The sequence below is a fragment of the Trachypithecus francoisi genome, unplaced genomic scaffold (genome assembly GCF_009764315.1).
Source record: "Trachypithecus francoisi isolate TF-2019V2 unplaced genomic scaffold, Tfra_2.0 Lachesis_group19, whole genome shotgun sequence".
NCBI classification, from domain to species: Eukaryota; Metazoa; Chordata; class Mammalia; order Primates; family Cercopithecidae; genus Trachypithecus; species Trachypithecus francoisi.
In genome coordinates this window covers 32,292,370-32,311,469 of record NW_022681464.1, presented here as the reverse complement: position 1 = coordinate 32,311,469, position 19,100 = coordinate 32,292,370, and the positions used below count along the sequence as shown (strand labels likewise).

Genomic DNA, 19,100 nt, shown 5'->3' with positions numbered 1-19,100 from the left:
TGTTGGCTTTATGTAAAAAGTACAGGTAAAGTAACGAAGTAATGAAAAGCTAATGGCTTCTTAGTGGTGCTCTACGGTATTTCTTTTTTTTGAGACGAAGTCTCGCTCTTGTCTCCTAGGCTGGAGTGCGATGGCATGATCTTGGCTCACTATAACCTCCGCCTCCCAGGTTCAAGCGATTCTCTTGCGTCAGCCTCCTGAGTAGCTGGGATTACAGGCGCCTGCCACCACACCCGGCTAATTTTTGTATTTTTAGTAGAGGCAGGGTTTTGCCACGTTGGCCACAGTGACAACTGGTGTTTCTGCCCTGTGGTTTTCCCACTGTGGTGTAGGAACCAACCCCGCAAAACCCAAATAAGACTGAGATGGCCAGTTCACAGATGCCCAAGACCTGACAACAGCCTGAGTTCTGGCAAGGAACAGATGGTACATTCAAATTGGGATAATTGGAAGAAAGTGGAATAAAGAGACTAGTAAGCTGAGGCTTGGGCATAGGGCATCTAGAAAGAACAGCATAGTACTGGGATTTAGGAACTGTGGGAGTCCATGACCAGCCGAAGCCTGAAGGTGCCAGGGCAAGGGAGCGGCTCCCAGGATGCAGAGAACAGCGGGGCGCTGCTGCCAGACAGAAATAGGGAGGGCACTGGGCTCCCTGACATCCCTCTCCTCCCACTCTCTGACTCCTGCAGATGCTCCTACGGGCCAAACACCACTGGAGGCCAGAGGGAAGTGAGTCTGCTGAAGCAGTACATACAGTTCAGACTGTGGGACTAAGAGCGAAAAGGGTGTGGAGTGGGTCTGGAGGTGTAACCAAAGATATTCCGTAAACCGAAGATATCCTGCCCTGATGCCCCAACGGGGCCAACTGGGGCAAACTGCTATTTCACTTTTGGGCTGGTGGTGGATTTCACTGAACCAAATTTGTACAATAAAAGCTGGAAATGGCACACCCTGTTTTCAGGAAAACAAAACTCCTTTGAAACATTTTTATTCAAATCCTAAAATCAAAACATCACTGCTTGCTCCCTTTCCTCACTGGAGGTCCTCTTGGTCCCCAGAGATGAGAAGTCTTGCTGAGGATAGGAAAATGATTGCCTCTAGCTGGGGATGGAAAGGCTCTCTAAGTGGTATCTGCCGGTGGGCGGTAGTATCTATTTTTGTTTCCCCTTTTAAATTGCCAATTAGTTTATTTATGTTTGCAAGAGGTAATGAAAGGATAAAAGCCCGGGGAGGGGGGAAGGCTTCAATTTTTGTTTTCTCATCCTTGTAGAAGAAACAGAACGCCCACATCCATGGCAGCCCACTTGTGCTCTAAATTATCTCCATCTTTTCATGAAAGTGGTTGGCTTGAATTCGTTCACTAAACAGGCTTTTCTTCTTGTAATCTGCCAATTCCGATTCCCCGTGAAGTGCCTCTTTCCCTATTGTGGTTGCCTTCTGTTTTATGCCTTTGTTTCCTTTTCTTTCTGACTGCCCTCAGCATGTTTTTAAGTTCACCACAGTACCTTGGATGCTTTAAAAAGGATAAAGCAAGCAAACACATGAACAAGCAAATCAGCATCGTAAAGGGGAATGTATTCCTGAGGTGCTCCTCTGCCCACCGAGGGCAATGGTACATGCTGGGCATGCATCTACCGAACCATCGTACGCTGTCTCTGCAGTCCACGTCCACCCGGCCGCTGTTCAACAGCAGCTTCAGCAGCGCCAGGTTTCCTCTCCTGGCTGCCCAGAATGCAGCGTTGGCAAGTGGAGTTTCCTTCTGCAAGAACAAAATGAAACAGGATCTTAAAATTGATGTCAGTTAACATGACTGCTTCTAAGCACATAGATAATAACGTTCAGAAAGGAGAACATCCAGATGTGTAGCATCATTTGAAAGATGGCTCCTCCAGCAATAGACGACTGTAATACCAGAATGAACTCTGTTGGATTCCAGACACCTGAGCCACCATATGGATATGAAGAGCAGTGTTGTTGATAATCCAGCACTATTAATAACCTATTTCCCACTAATGTTCTCACTTTCCTGCCTCTGTTGTGCTTTTGTTCACCCAGTTTCCTTTTTGCTCGAAATGAATTTTCCTCCATCCTTCAAGGCCACGGCTCTGCTCAAATGCTATTTTCTCCCAGAAACATTCCAAATCTTTCTTCACCTCTAAGTGGGGCAACATTTCTCCCAATTCTGACTTCTCAAAGGAGTTTACCTGCCCTTTTCCTAAGCCCTCAATGCTTTCTATCTGATTCCATCTACCTCTGTGAATGTTTCACTTTGCCTCCACCTAATTTTGTTTTTTTGTTTGTTTTGTTTTTGAGACACAGTCTCGCTCCGTTGCCAGGCTGGAGTGTCGTGGCGCAATCTTGGCTCACTGCAACCTCCCCTTCCTGGGTTCAGGCGATTCTCCTGCCTCAGTCTCCTGAGTAGCTGGGACTACAGGCATGTGCCACCATGCCCAGCTAATTTTTGTATTTTTAGTAGAGACAGGGTTTCACTATGTTGGCCAGGATGGTCTTGATCTCTTGACATCGTGATCCTCCTGCCTCGGCCTCCCAAAGTGCTGGGATTACAGGCATGAGCCACCGCGCCCGACCCTCCATCTAATTTTCTTTGCTCCAGCTGGAACTTGCCAGAGGTTTGTGTTGAGAACAAGGAATTTGGGGCAAATAATGCCATTACATGTCCTCATATGGATCCTTCATTCCACTGTTGGATCACTTTGTTTGTTTGAGACAGGGACTCACTCTGTTGCCCAGGCTGGAGTGCAGTGGCATAGTTATGACTCACTGTAGCCTTGACCTCTCAGGCTCAAGCTATCCTCTCACCTCAGAATCCTGAGTAGCTGAGACCACAGGCACATGCCACCACGACCAGCTAATTATTTTATCTTTTGTAGACAGGTTCTCGCTATGTTGCCCAGGCTGGTCTCGAACTCCTGGGCTCAAGCAATCTACCCGCCTCGGCCTCCCAAAGTGCTGGGATTATAGGCATGAGTCACCCCACTGGGCCTGCTGGGTTATTTTAAAGCTACAAAGTTAATTTTGGAGCCATACCAATGGAAAGCATGGAAGTAGAAACAGGTCTTCCAAATGGGTAGCAGAGCTGACTGCAGTACATTCTTCTTCTCTAAAATAATTGATACGAGTTTGTAGAGAACAGTCCATGAAAGGGAGGAACTGGCTTTGGGACCAGACAGCTCACCCCAGCCCTGAAAAAGTAAGTTGGCCCTTGGGAGTCTCGGTTTCCTCTTGCTTAGATGGAGATCACAGTACCTGCCTTGAAGTTGACAGTATTAAATGATGCTGATTTTTGCCTGATATTATACCCAACACACCATAAATGCTGATTAAGTGCTAGTTTCCTTTCCTCCATTTACTTTTCTTTACAAAGTCAGAATCAATAGGCAAAACTAAATCCAGAGTATTGGTACTAATAAAGAATTTTGATGGTCTTAGGAAATTTTATAAAAGTATTCACATTGTTTAATATAAGCACTTTTTTTGCGAGTGGGTTTAAAACATCTACCTGACTCAAAAGGCCTTTTGCACAGTATGTCTTTTAAATATGTTGATATTGCATTAAATACAATGCTTCTCTAAGCTCAAAAGAAAATACCAACAATTTCAGCTACTCAACAAAGCCCTCTAAAACGAAAGGAGAGCGGCAGCAGTATTTGTGGGTGTGAGGATTTCATTTCAGAAGTCCTTCAGCACATACACAGGTGTATGCCCTTGTGCATACTTGAATGAGAGAACGGCAAGGTGGGGAGTGATAAGCTAATAGCAAACATACTTTGAATAGTTTCCTGGCTCATTTAGGAGAAAAAAAAAAACACCTCCAATTTCAGGTTAACAATTTGCCTTTCCTAAAGGTGTAAATTTTGCTGTCCTGGAGTTTTCAAGGCTAACTGCAACCATGGTGTTCACACCAGCATTGCAGCTTAGGAACCAGGCTAGGTCTAATTTGTTCCAGCTGTCAGTAACTAGGCAAAGCAATGGCAAGGGAGGTTTGACCTGTATAATGAATCATGAAACAAAGTCTTTTAACAAAGAGATTGCACAAGGCCAAAATGAAGTCTGGGAGGGTGAATCAGGCAGACAATGTAATATGCACCAGGGAACAGCTCTGCTAGCTTTTCCTGAAAGGTAAACACACAAGAATGATAAACTGTAATTCATTTGCAGGAACTCTGTCATTTCACTTTAACCCCAAATACCTTCAAAAGCCCATCTGCAAACAGCAAGCGTCTATTGTCATGACAAGATCTCTAGCCCGGGGCCTCTCCTCCCTTTAGGATGGCCTTGGGGATTCCTCTCCGGCCGGGCTGGACATCTTGGTTTCCTATAAGGTTCTAGAAACTGAGCTTTGTGAAAAGCTATAAATATTTCATGTTCCGTCAAGGGCTTAATTTACTAAGAGGCAGCAACAGTGGGAATGGGAAGACTGGACGGACTGGAGACATTTTAAGGAGCAAAACTGCACAGCCTTGGTCTGTGATTGTGTGTGCAGGACAGGAGGGAATAGGGGAGTGGATTGACTCCTGTTTCTGCTTCCAGCGCCTGGCTGATCTTGGTGCCAATTCATGAAGGTTGGAAACACCGTATGAAGGCCAGACTTTGGAAAAAAATGATGAGTTCAGGGTTGGACATGCTGGGTTTCAAGTGCCTATGGGGCATCTAGGTGGCAATGTCTAGCAAAGAAATGGACAGGTGCTCCTGTCACCCTATGGCCGGCACATTTCCTGGAGGTCAGAAATCATGAGCTCACTCAGTACAAAGTGCTTACTCTGGACCACGTGGCGTATCTTCTGCACACACTAGCTTATTTCATCCTCATCCTTGCTCAGTGAAGTGGGCACTGGGACGATCCCATTTTACAGATGAGGTAAGTGAGAAATGGCAAGTCAGGCTTCAGCAACAGGCAGTCTCTTGCTTGAGGCTGCCCTTTAACTCCCCATCACACTGTTCTGTCTCCTGTGGAATTCTTCTGTGGATAGCAAGAAGTAAGGCAGCAGTGACCCTAGTGACCTCCTTCCTATCCTCCATCCCAAGCTCCTCTCCAGCTAAGATGGAAAGTCCCCAACCTTCCTTCTGTTTGGGGTCTATAGACATCACATTCCCTGGATAACTTCCAAATCTCCACTGGGTATGATATGCACATAATCATAAATGATGTGGAGAGAGACAGGGCCAGTCCTCTAGCCTTCAAAGGAGACGGTGCACGTGAAAATACGTCACAGAAGCTGTAAAGCTCTCTACCAAGCATGCTATTACTATTTCATCTCTTTCTCGATTTTTCTGATCACTGCAATAAAACCAAGGAGCTTCTCTCAGGCTGGCTGGTTGCAACTTTCTAAGTAACAACAAGGACAACTAGGTTGAGATCTTGCTCTGTATCAGGCAGTGTGCTAAACAATTTACTGCTTTAACTCATTTAATTCCAGGAGCAGCCCCATGAGGTAGTATAGTCATGTAATATATAATGATAGGCTGCATATATGATGGTGGCCCCCTAAGATCATAATACTATATTTTTACTGTACCTTTTCTTCATTTACATGTGTTTAGATATGCAAATGCTCACCACTGTGTAACAACTGCCTACAGTATTCCATTCAGGAGCATGCTGTACAGTTTTGTCACCTAGGAGCAATAGGCTACACCATAGAGCCTAGGTGTGCAGTCAGCTACACTCTCTACGTCTGTAGTAAGTGCACTCTCTGATGTCTGCACAGTGAAGGAATAACCTAGCGTGCATTTCTCAGAATGTGTCCTTGTTGTTAATGTATAACTAATATAATTATTCCCATTTTTTCTTTTTTTTTTAAGACGGAGTCTCATTCTGTCACCCAGGCTGGAGTGGAGTGGCACGATCTCGGCTCACTGCAACCTCTCCCTCCTGGGTTCAAGCGATTCTTCTGTCTCAGCTTCCCAAGTAGCTGGGATTACAGGCACCTGCCACCATGCCTGCTAATTTTTGTATTATTGGTAGAGATGGGTTTCACCATACTGGCCAGGCTGGTCTCAAACTCCTGAGCTCAAGTGATCCGCCTGCCTTGGCCCCCCAAAGCGCTAGGAGTACAGGCATGAGCCACTGCACCCAGCCTAGTCCCATGTTTTCTTTTATTTTTTACTTTTTAAAGGAAGGCCCCTCCCCTCCCCTACCTTCCCTCCCCTCCTCTCCCTTCCCCTCCCCTCTTTTAGATGGAGTCTCAATTTGTTGCCCAGGTTGGAGTGCAGTGGTGCAATCTTGGCTCACTGCAACCATGCCTGACACTAACCATGCCTGACACTAACCATGCCTGGCACTAACCATGCCTGACACTAACCATGCCTGGCACTAACCATGCCTGGCTAATTTTTGTACTTTTGGTAGAGCTAGCGTTTCGCCAGGTTAGCCAGACCGATCTCATACTCCTGGCCTCAAGTAATCTACCTGCCTCAGTCTCCCAAAGTGCTGGGATTACAGGCATGAGCCACCATGCCTGGCCTACTATTCTCATTTTTAAGATGAAGAAATTGAGCATAGGAATGAGTTAGTCAAGGTCACGCAGTAGGGATCTTGGCTCATCCAAATAACAGAGCCGAGATTTATATCCAAGTTTGGGCTGGGCGCAGTGTCTCACGCCTGTAATCTCAGCACTTTGGGAGGCCAAGGCGGGCAGATCATGAGGTCAAGAGATCGAGACCATCTCGGCCAACATGGTGAAACTCCGTCTCTACTAAAAATACAAAAATTGGCTCGGCATCGTGGCGCGCAACTGCAGTCCCAGCTACTCAGGAGGCTGAGGCAGGAGAATTGCTTGAATCCAGGAGGCGGAGGTTGTAGTGAGCCAAGATCATGTCACTGCACTCCAGTCTGGTGACAGAAAGAGACTCTGTACCCCACCCACCAATAAATAAATAAATAAATAAATAAATAAATGCAAGTCTGGACTGGACACGGTGGCTCACGCCTATAATCCCAAGCATTTTGGGAGGCTGAGGCAGGCGGATCACTTGAGCTCAGGAGTTTGAGACCAGTCTGGCTGACAACGCGAAACCCTGTTTCTACTAAAAACACAAAAATTAGCTGGGTGTGACGGGGCACATATGTAATCCCTGCTACTCGGGAGGCTGAAGCAAGGAATTGCTTGAATCTGGGAGGTGGAGGTTGCAGTGAGCCAAGATGGCACCACTGCACTCCAACCTGGGTGACAGAGCAAGACCCTGTCTCAAAAAAAAAAAAAAAAGAAAAAGTCTGATAGTCTGTTTGGGTCCAGAGTCTGAGATTGTACATTTGACACCTTGTAGAAAATTGAGTGTAAGCTTCCACATTTCTCATATTCCACATTTGTCATATTTTCTTCTCTCCCTACCTGCCCCCTTCCATTTACTGTCAGAATTTTGGCTAATACACTGCTTATCTGTACACTTCCAGAAATTGTACAGGAAGGAAGGGGAGAGGAAACACAGAGGAAAATTTATTTGTACAGAACTAGAATTCTAATTAAAAGCAAAGAGGGGGTAGAGATTTAAACTATTAGTTTTAAAAGGTTTAGAGTAATGTGGACTTCAATCGTACACTTATTAATTCAATCAAGATAATATTAGCTCTACTCAATAATGAATTTCTATGATATTAGAGGTGACATAAAATACAGATGTAGTGATGGATTGCAAAGCTATATGCAGAAAGATGTTTTTGAGACATTACTGGTTATTCTAATCCACTATCCCACTTTGTGCTAAGTATTTACAATTTTCAGAATGCTTAATAAACATTAAGCCTGTAAATCAAAAATAAAATTTTAAGCCCTCCAACTGACTGAGTGGACCCCCCTCTTGGCCCAGGGGATCCCAAAGAAAACCTGAAAAGTTCAGGCCATGATAGGAAGGGAGGTCTGATATACCTCATTACACCCTCCTCCCTTTGGAACTTAGGCGCAACAATTAACCTGCATTACCATTAAAATATAGTTCATAAGATTCATAAAACAGACTCTTTGTAGAATAAGATACCCAGCTCCAACCTGGCTGGGGTATAGCATCATATGACAGATAGCGGACCCTAAAGGAAATATGAAATTTTTTTTTTTTGAGACAGTCTCGCTCTGTCGCCCAGGCTGGAGTGCAGTGGCGCGATCTCAACTCACTGCAAGCTCCGCCTCCCGGGTTCAAGTGATTCTCCTGCCTCAGCCTCCTGAGTAGCTGGAATTACAGGCACATGCCACCACGCCTGGCTAATTTTTGTGCTTTTTAGTAGAGACAGAGTTTCACCGTATTGGCCATATTGGCCAGGCTGGTCTCAGACTCCTGACCTCAGGTGATTCACCGGCCTCGGTCTCCCAAAGTGCTGGGATTACAGGTGTGAGCCACCACGCCTGGCCTCCTTTTAAAAAATAATTCTCTGAGTTTCCTTTTACTTTAAAAGATACTTCTAACCAACATGTGTCTGTGTTCTCAAGCAGAAGAGATTAGGCGTTGCCAGTTGTTAAAGGAAGTTTGCTGGAGGCAAAGTGGTACCAGTGAGAAGTCACTGATAACAGCATGATGGAAAAGCCATCAAAAGTAGATGCAGGCCGGGCGCGGTGGCTCAAGCCTGTAATCCCAGCACTTTGGGAGGCCGAGACGGGCGGATCACAAGGTCAGGAGATCGAGACCATCCTGGCGAACACAGTGAAACCCCGTCTCTACTAAAAATACAAAAAACTAGCCGGGCGAGGTGGCGGGCGCCTGTAGTCCCAGCTACTCAGGAGGCTGAGGCAGGAGAATGGCGAGAACCCGGGAGGCGGAGCTTGCCGTGAGCTGAGATCCGGCCACTGCACTCCAGCCTGGGCGACAGAGCAAGACTCAGCCTCAAAAAAAAAAAAAAAAGTAGATGCAAAGGGGTCATGTTGTTCAGATGCAAGCAGCCCTACATACATTGATTGATTCTGAATCATCAAGCAGAGCCTAAATTGTGACTTATATTATAATGCTCTGTTTATTCTTCCACAGACTCGTCTAACAAAGCGGAGCCTTTTTACATGTAGGCTTTGGAGACCCAGAGCCTAGGGCCTATGAGTCTTTCAGGAGCCTATGAAAACGAAAAAGTTAATCTGTGGTTCCCAAATCAAAGTTAATACATATTCAATTAAATAGCTGCAAAACATAACACCCTGTCAACTTTATTAATTGCTAAATTTGGTATTCATAAAATACTGATGACACATGAAAATCATTTGTAGGTCTGATCTGCTCACTGCGTGAGAGTTACTAACCAACTATGACAACTGCAGAAAAATGGGCAAAAGGTCAATTAAATGAGTAACTTACAGCTAAATCACTTAAAAAGTAGTATCACAAAATCCTTCTAAAAATTTTACAATGAAAAGTCTCTTTTATTATTGTGGCTGTGGGTGCATTTTATTTTTTATTTTTTTATTTTTTATTTATTTATTTTTTTTGAGACGGAGTCTCACTCTGTCGCCCGGGCTGGAGTGCCGTGGCCAGATCTCAGCTCACTGCAAGCTCCGCCTCCCGGGTGCCCACCATTCTCCTGCCTCAGCCTCCCGAGTAGCTGGGACTACAGGCGCCCACCACCACGCCCAGCTAGTTTTTTTGTATTTTTTTTAGTAGAGATGAGGTTTCACCATGTTAGCCAGGATGGTCTCGATCTCCTGACCTCGCGATCCGCCCGTCTTGGCCTCCCAAAGTGCTGGGATTACAGGCTTGAGCCACCACGCCCGGCTTGTGGGTGCATTTTAATATGTTTGATTGGATGGGCGGTGGATGAAAGAATGTTGCTAATGCAAATCTCAGACTGGCCTGGGACTCTGCTCTGGACAGACCTTCCCTCTGTGCCTTCTGGAAGTCCATTTCATAGTAATCAACTCCTCTTCATCCTTAGCCTAGTGCAGAGCACTCCCTCTCTCCCTGCCTCAACCTCCCCAGTGCCTACTCCTGGTGGAGCCAAGGCCTTCTCCCACATCAGCACTGCAGTGAATAGGCCCACTTGGCTTCCAGGCCACTGCCCCTCCATTCAGGGCTATACATCTCTGCTCCTTCAAGACTCAGGTCATCCCATCTTCCCATCCTCTACCTCACCTCACCTAGCAGTTGTCACCTCCTGATCGTTCTTCCTTATTCACGGATAATGTTGGCACCTGGTTTAGCAGCTTCCTTTCTACCTACCCCAAATCCTGACTTCATCCTGGGCTTCACTTTACAAAACATCAACCCTCAACTTCACCTCCTTTCCCTTTACCCCAGTGGGAGAGGTTTTCTTCTGCCATTCTAGTTAATTCCACAGCAAATGGAACCCAGCTCAGGCTCACTGCCCCCAACTCCCTGAGAAATTCACTCAGCAAAATTGTCCCCAAGCCTTCTCCACATTCCCTATTATGATTGAAAAATACCTTGAGATATAATCTACATACATAAAATTCATCCTCTCAAAGCATACAATCCAGTGGGTTTTGGTGCAATCATAAGGTTACACAACCATCACCACTATCTATTCCAGATTATCTACCCATCAACAATCACTTCCCATCCCCTCCTCTTCCCCAGCCCCTGGCAACCACTAGTCTACTTTCTGTCTCTATGGATTTGCTGATTTTGGACATTTTATATCAATGGAATCATCCAATATATGGCGTTGTGTGTCTGGCTTCCTTCACTGAATATGTTTCCAAGTTTCATCTACGTTGTAGCAAGTATTAGTGCTTCATTCCTTTTTATGGCTGAAGGATAGTCCATTGTACAGATTACCACGTTATGGACTAAATGCTTGTGTTCCTCCCCAAATTCATATGTTGAAGGCCTAACCACCAATGTCTTGTGAGCCCAATCCCCTGCCCCAGTTGGTCCAGAAAGCAGGACCCACCACTCCGTGAGTTCAGAAGGCAAAGCATGAGCTGAAGAGGATTATTCTCAAACTTTAAGTTCTAATAATATTTGCCTTGCTAGGTATTGGACTTGCTTGTGACCTGTCATTCCTTTCTTCCAATTTCTTCTCCCTTTTGGGGTGGAAACATGTATCCTATGCCTGTCCTACCGTCGTATTTTAGAACCACAAAACTTGTTTGAGGTAGGCGTGGTGGCTCACGCCTGTGATCCCAACACTTTGGGAGGCCAAAGCAGGATTGCTTGAGTCCAGGAGTCTGAGATCAGCCTGGGCAACACAGGGAGACCCTCATCTCTACAAAACATAAAAAATATTAGCCAGGCATGGTGGTGCAAGCCTGTAGTCCCAGCTACTTGGGAGACTGACGCAGGAGGATCGCTTGGGCCCCGGAGGTCAAGGCTGCAGTGAGTCATGATTATACCAGCCTGGGCAGGCAACAGAGTGAGACCTTGTCTGAAAACAAAAGCAAAAACACAAAAAAACTTGTCTGATTTCACAGGCTCACAGCTAGAGAAGAATTTCACTTGGGATGAATCATACCTTGAGTCTTACCCAATAGCTGATTTAGATATTTAGATGAGACTGTGGATTTTACAATTGATACTGGAACAAGCTAAGACTTTGGGGACTGTTGGGATGGAATGAATACATTTTGCACACAAGACAGATGTGCCAGGAGGACAGGGGCTGAGGACCGAATGTTTGCATCCCCCCAAAATTCACGTGTTCAAGTTCTAATGCCCAGTGTGATGATTTTAGGAGGAGTAGTCTTCGGGAGTTAATTAAGTGCAAAAGAGGTTGTGAAGGTATAGCCCCCACAATGGAATTAATGCCCTTGAAAGAGTTAGAGACACCAGGGCTTTCTCTCTCGGTCATGTGAGGAAACGGGGCACGCACAGGTGGCCACCTGTAAGTCAGGAAAAGAGCCCTCACCAGCCACCTTGATCTCAAGATTTCCTAGCTCTAGAACTGTGAGAAATAAATGTTTGTTGTTTAAGCCTCCCAATCTATGGTATTTATAATGCATAACACTTTTTTTTGTTTGTTTGTTTTGAGACAGAGTCTCACTCTGTCACCCAGGCTGGAATGTAGTGGTACGACCTTGGCTCACTGCAACCTCTGTCTCTAGGGTTCAAGTGATTCTCCTGCCTCAGCCTCCCCAGTAACTGGGATTACAGGCACCCGCAATGACGTCCAGCTAATCTTTTTATTTTTAGTAGAGACAGGGTTTCACCATGTTGGCCAGGCTGGTCTTAAACTCCTGACTTCAGGTGATCCACCACAGCCTCCCAAAGTGCTGGGATTACAGGGATGAGCCACTGTGCCTGGCCAACATTTTGTTTTTATCATCAGTTTATGGACATTTGGATTGTTTCCACTTTCTGACTATTATGAATACTATTGCTATGAATCTTTATGTTCAAGTTTCTGTGTGAACATGTTTTCATTTCTCTTGGGTATATTCCTAGTAGTGAAATTGCTGGATCATGTGGTAACTGTATATTTAACTTTTTGAGGCTGGGTGCGGTGGCTCACGCCTGTAATCCCAGCATTTTGGGAGGCTGAGGCAGGCGAATCACGAGGTCAAGAGATGGAGACCATCTTGGCCAACATGGTGAAACCTGTTCTCTACTAAAAATACAAAAATTAGCTGGGCATGGTGGCATGCGCCTGTAGTCTCAGCAACTCAGGAGGCTCAGGCAAGAGAATTGCTGGAACCCAGGAGGCGGAGGTTGCGATGAGCTGAGATCACGCCACTGTACTCCAGCGTGAGGACAGAGCGAGACTTCATCTCAAAAAAGACAAAAAACAAAAAACAGGCCAGGCGCGGTGGCTCAAGCCTGTAATCCCAGCACTTTGGGAGGCCGAGACGGGCGGATCACGAGGTCAGGATATGGAGACCATCCTGGCTAACACGGTGAAATCCTGTTTCTACTAAAAAATACAAAAATCTAGCCGGGCGAGGTGGCGGGCGCCTGTAGTCCCAGCTACTCGGGAGGCTGAGGCAGGAGAATGGCGTGAACCCGGGAGGTGGAGCTTGTAGTGAGCTGAGATCCGGCCACTGCACTCCAGCCTGGGCGACACAGCGAGACTCTGTCTCAAAAAAAAAAAAACAAAAAAACAAAAAAACAAAAAACCAAAAAACAAACAAAAAAATTTTTTTGAAGAAAGACAAGCATGGTTTTAAAAATGACTGCATCAGCCGGGCGTGGTGGCTCACGCCTATAATCCTAGCACTTTGGGAGGCCGAGGCAGGCGGATTACCTGAGGTCAGGAGTTCGAGACCAGCCTAGTCAACATGGTGAAACCTCGTCTCTACTAAAAATGCAAAAATTAGCCGGGTGTGTGGTGGCACATGCCTGTAATCCCAGCTACTTGGGAGGCTGAGGCAGGAGAATTGCTTGAGCCCGGGAGGCAGAGGTTGCAGTGAGCCGAGATCGTGCCACTGTACTCCAGCCTGGCTGATAGAGCGAGACTATGTCTTAAAAAAAATAACTAGGTCGGGCGCGGTGGCCTAAGCCTGTAATCCCAGCACTTTGGGAGGCGGAGATGGGCGGATCACGAGGTCAGGAGATTGAGACCATCCTGGCTAACATGGTGAAACACCGTCTCTACTAAAAAAATACAAAAAAACTAGCCAGGCGAGGTGGCGGGTGCCTGCAGTCTCAGCTACTCGGGAGTAGTCTCAGCTACTCGGGAGGCTGAGGCAGGAGAATGGCGTAAACCCGGGAGGCGGAGCTTGCAGTGAGCCGAGATCCAGCCACTGCATTCCAGCCTGGACGACACAGCGAGACTCCGTCTCAAAAAAACAAAAAATAAATACATTAAATAAATAAAAATAAAAATGACTGCATTATTTTATATTCCTACCAGCAATGCATGCAGATTCAATTTCTCCACATCCTTGCCAACATTCGTCATTGTCTTGCTGATTAAAGCCATCCTAGCGGGTATGAAGTGGTATCTCATTACAGTTTTGTATTTGCATTTCCAAGACCATGGCTAATAATGTTAAGCATCTTTTCAGGTGCTTACTGGCCATTTGTAAGCTTCTTGGAAGAAATGTCTATTCACATGTCCACTTTAAAATTAGGCTTTCTTTGTCTTTTTATTGTTGAAGTGCCTATTGTCATTTAAAGATGCTCAAGTCTCTACTATTTTAAAGCAAACAAACCCTTGGTCAATTCCAGATCCTTGCTGCAGCCACTGCCTTTTAAAAAGAATCTCTGGGTCAGGTGCGGTGGCTCATGCCTCTAATCCCAGCACTTTGGGAGGCCGAGGTGGGCAGATTACCTGAGGTCAGGAGTTCGAGACCAGGCTGGCCAACATGGCGAAACCCCGTCTCTACTAAAAATACAAAAAATTAGCTGGGCGTGGTGGCAGGCACCTGTAATCCCAGCTACTGAGGAGGCTGAGCCAGGAGAATTGCTTGAACCCGAGAGGCGGAGGTTACAGTGAGCCAAGATTGTGCCACTGCACTCCAGCCTGGGTGACAATGGCAACACTTTGTCTCAAAAAAAGAAAAAAAAGAAAAAGAAAAATCTCTGTTTCTTGCAGAATTTCTTGAAAGAGTTCTCCACACTTGTGGATTCTACCCACTCTCTTTCAAGCTATTGCAATCCGGCTCCTGATCCTAACACCACTGAAAGTGCTCTCCGCAAGGTCACCAGGGCCTATTCTGTTACTAAATCCAATGGACTTTTCAATTCTTTGTTTGATTTCCCCATGGCACTAATAAACATCAAGGCCCTCTTCATCTTTGTTGAAAGATTAGAGATCCTTGGCGTAAGTGACAGCGCATGCTTCTGAGTTTTCTCATTTGTCTCTGGCTGCTCTTTCTCAAATCTTCTTCAAGATTTTGTCCTCGGCCGGGCACGGTGGCTCAAGCCTGTAATCCCAGCACTTTGGGAGGCCGAGACGGGCGGATCACGAGGTCAGGAGATCGAGACCATCCTGGCGAACACAGTGAAACCCCGTCTCTACTAAAAAATACAAAAAACTAGCCGGGCGAGGTGGCGGGCGCCTGTAGTCCCAGCTACTCGGGAGGCTGAGGCAAGAGAATGGCGTGAACCCGGGAGGCAGAGCTTGCCGTGAGCTGAGATCCGGCCACTGCACTCCAGCCTGGGCGACACAGCGAGACTCCGTCTCAAAAAAAAAAAAAAAAAAAAAAAAAAAAGATTTTGTCCTCAGTCCTCTTGTTTTCCACCTTTATATGGTTCCACTGGGCAATCATGTTCATTCCCATGGGTGCCTACTTAACACTGCTGACTCCTAAATCTCATCTCTAGCTGCTGCCCAGACTTGCCTCCTGGGATCGAGGAGTGTATATTTGTCTAATCAACATCTCTGCTTGGATTTCCATCCATCCTCAAACTTTATCCCAAACCAAATGTTTTATCTTTATCTCTCTTGCCTTCCCTACTGAATTATGTCGATTTAAAACTTTTAAAGTCGGCCGGGCATAGTGGCTCATGCCTTTAACCCCAGCACTTTGGGAGGCCAAGGCGGGTGGATCACCTGAGGTCAGGAGTGCGAGACCAGCCTGGACAACATGGTGGGATCCAGTCTCTACTAAAAATACAAAAAACTAGCTGGACATGGTGGCGCACGCCTGTAATCCTAGCTACTCTGGAGGGTGAGGAAGGAGAAATCGCTTGAACCCGGAGGCGGAGGTTGTAGTGAGCCGAGATCACACCATTGCACTCAGCCTGGGGAACAGGAACGAAACTCCGTCTCAGGAAAACAAACAAACAAACAAATCTTTTTTTTTTTTTTTTTGAGACGGAGTCTCGCTCTGTCACCCAGGCTGGAGTGCAGTGGCCGGATCTCAGCTCACTGCAAGCTCCGCCTCCCGAGTTTACGCCATTCTCCTGCCTCAGCCTCCCGAGTAGCTGGGACTAAAGGCGCCCGCCACCTCGCCCGGCTAGTTTTTTTTGTATTTTTTTTAGTAGAGACGGGGTTTCACTCTGTTAGCCAGGAAGGTCTCGATCTCCTGATCTCGTGATCCGCCCGTCTCGGCCTCCCAAAGTGCTGGGATTACAGGCTTGAGCCACCGCGCCCGGCCAAACAAATCTTTTAAAGTCATTCACATTCATCTACTTTGTTCCATTCTCACCACCTATGCACTTGTCCAGCACCATTTCTTAAAAAGATGACAACATCTCCCAGCTCCAACCCTATTCTCCAAACCCAGCCAGAGATCTTTGTAACATGCACATCTCCCTGCTTACATGAGCTGTTGTCGGCAACGGGATTACAGTGGCTTCAGAGTCAGACACACTTGGGTTTCAGTCTTAACACCTTAACTTATTGGCTGCAAAACCGTGGGTGAGTTAATTTCTCTGTATCTTAGTTTTCTCATTAAAAAAATAAAAAAGCGGCCGGGCGCGGTGGCTCAAGCCTGTAATCCCAGCACTTTGGGAGGCCGAGACGGGCGGATCACGAGGTCAGGAGATCGAGACCATCCTGGCTAATACGGTGAAACCCTGTCTCTACTTAAAAATACAAAAAACTAGCCGGGCGACGAGGCGGGCGCCTGTAGTCCCAGCTACTCGGGAGGCTGAGGCAGGAGAATGGCGTAAACCCAGGAGGCGGAGCTTGCAGTGAGCTGAGATCCGGCCACTGCACTCCAGCCTGGGTGGCAGAGCAAGACTCCGTCTCAAAAAAAATAAAAATAAAAAAAAATAAAAAAGCTACGAAGAGCACCTCCCATAGGTTTCCCCCAGGATTGAGACCATACACATTTTGTCCTTGGTTCAGAGTCAGGCACATTTGAACTGTTTAATGCATTTTAACTACTATTTTTATTAAAATCTTTCAGTCGAGGCAGATGAACCTCTTTCATCCTAAAATGTGGGGATTAGATGGAATGACTTTAATCAACTCTTTTGAGACAAGACACCTTTGGACCCTGAAGCCTCCCTGGGTGCTGGCTACCCCTCCGGGGAGGAAGCAGCCGTGGGCGCAGCTGGTACTCCTGCATGAGGACGCAGAGGGTCAGGTTCGGGGACTCCTTCTGCTGCAGGACAGCGCTGACCCCAGCTTCTTCACCGCCCCCGACCTGTTACCCGGCGACAGTCCCCGCCGCCCCGTCGCCGGGCACAGACTCAGCCGATCCACAGCCATGAGTGCGAAGCCTCTCAGGCAGGGCAGGCAGGCAAACCGCAAACCCACAGGACGCACCCAGCCCCGCCGCTTCCTCCCGGGCCTCGCCCCCAGCGGGAGGAGAGAGGAAGGAGGAGGCGGCGGGCGGCGGGCAGCGGGCGGTGCCCACCCCACCCCACCCCACCCGACCCCGCAGGCCAGGCCGCCAGAGCCCGGCCCCAGCCCCGGCCCCGAAGCCCGCGGCGCTCACCTTGAAGGACATCCTGCACATGTCCGCGGCGGTCCCAGCGGGAGCCCGCGCGCTTCGGGCCCGGGACGCCCGGTCCTCCCCGGCCCGTCACTCTCCCGCGGCGCTCGGCGTTCCGCAGAGGGGCGGCCTCCGACGCCGCGCGCTCCCGCCGCCCGGCCCGGCAGCAGCCGCCGCACCCAGGGCCCGGCCGGACGGGCGGCGCGGGGGCGCGCTCCGCTCTCGCGCGCGCACACTGCACATGGGGTGCCGCGTGGACGCGCTCCAGGACCTGCCACACACGCGCGTGCACAAACACCCCAAACTTCGCACGCACTGTGCACTCTCCACACACGTCCACACTCCAACACTCACCCATCCACACACACACACTCCAAACTCCACACACATTGTGCATACGCTCCACATTCCACACACACAGAGGTTCCACACACATTTTCCACCCTCACGCCCACTCACCCGCATGTACTCACGCACAAACTCCATATATACCCTCCCAAATAGACTGGTCTGCCCCAGAGGACTCCCAGCCTTTATCACAGCACAAATATGATAATGATGTAAAAATGAAGCTTGAGGAAAAAATTCATACAATAGCTATTTTCTTTATAATTTCTTTCTCGGTTTCCTGAGAAACTTTTTTTCTCCTGGGGAAAATATCTAGGAAACAAACCTTTTGATTGCACAAACAATAAGTGGTCTTTTCCTTTCCGAAGGAGAAAGGCCAATTTTGGAATAGACTCATACCCCTCCTCCTTCTCCTCATTGTTAATCCAGCAGTTCCCTCCTCCTCTGGGTCTGATGCTGCAGCCCTGGGGTATTGCAGTATGTGTGTTTACTCCTGTTGCCTGCCCAGGATGGCTTTCAGGGAAGTAAAACTGGAAATTTTAAGTATAAAAGGTAATAACAGCTCTTCGGGAGCATTTTAGAAAAGTTAAAGTAAAAAAGTAGCCCAGGCGCAGTGGCTCACGCCTATAATCCCAGCTCTTTGGGAGGCCAAGGCGGGCAGATCACTTGCGTCTAGGAGTTTGAGACCAACCTGGACAACATGGCAAAACCTGTCTCTACTAAAAATACAAAAATTAGCCAGGCATGGTGTTGCGGGAAGTCAGGGACCCCAAACGGAGGGACTGGCTGGAGTCGCGGCAGAGGAACATAAATTGTGAAGATTTCATGGACATTTATCACTTCCCTAATAGTACTCTTATAATTTCTTATGCCTGTCTTTACTGCAATCAATCTCTGAACATAAATTGTGAAGATTTCATTTTAATATGGACATTTATCAGTTACCAAAAGTAGTACTGTTATAATTTCTTACACCTGTCTTACTTTAACCTCTTAATCCTGTTATCTTCATCAGCTGTGATCAGGACTCTGTGATGATTGCGTTAACTGTACAAATTGATTGTAAAACATGTGTGTTTGAACAATATGAAATCAGTGCACCCTGAAAATGAACAGAATAACAGCGATTTTAGGGAACAAGGGAAGACAACCATAAGGTCTGACACTGCCTGCGGGGTTGGGCAGAATAGAGCCATATTTTATGTCTTGCAGAGGGCCTATAAACTGACATGCAAGTAGGAGAGATATCGCTAAATTCTTTTCCTAGCAAGGAATATAATATTAAGACCCTAGGAAAAGAATTGCATTCCTGAGGGGAGGTCTATAAACGGCCGCTCTGGGAGTGTCTGTCTTATGTGGTTGAGATAAGGACTGAAATACACCCTGGTCTTCTGTGGTACTCTCAGACTCACTAGGGTGGGGAAAAACCTCACCCTGGTGAATTTGAGGTCAGACCAGTTCTCTGCTCCCAAACCCTGTTTTCTGTTGTTTAAGACGTTTATCAAGACAATATGTGCACAGCTGAACATAGATCCT

General features: G+C 47.1%; 1 protein-coding gene across 4 annotated transcripts in view; it reads right to left on the bottom strand.

Annotated features, from left to right (window-relative positions):
* Window positions 1–17,421, bottom strand: part of ANKRD29 (ankyrin repeat domain 29) — a 78,073-nt gene extending 60,652 nt beyond the window's left edge. For 2 of the 4 annotated variants that reach the window (XM_033178128.1, XM_033178130.1), the window contains exons 1-2: window positions 17,220–17,421; window positions 1,649–1,759 (exon numbers count right to left, since the gene is read on the bottom strand). In XM_033178128.1, coding sequence (XP_033034019.1) covers window positions 1,649–1,759; window positions 17,220–17,240 — 132 coding nt within the window. In that variant the 5' untranslated portion in view covers window positions 17,241–17,421. The remainder of the gene's footprint in view (window positions 1–1,648; window positions 1,760–17,219) is intronic. The other 2 variants (XM_033178129.1, XM_033178131.1) reach the window with 2 other exon arrangements.
* Between the last annotated feature and the right edge of the window lie 1,679 nt (window positions 17,422–19,100).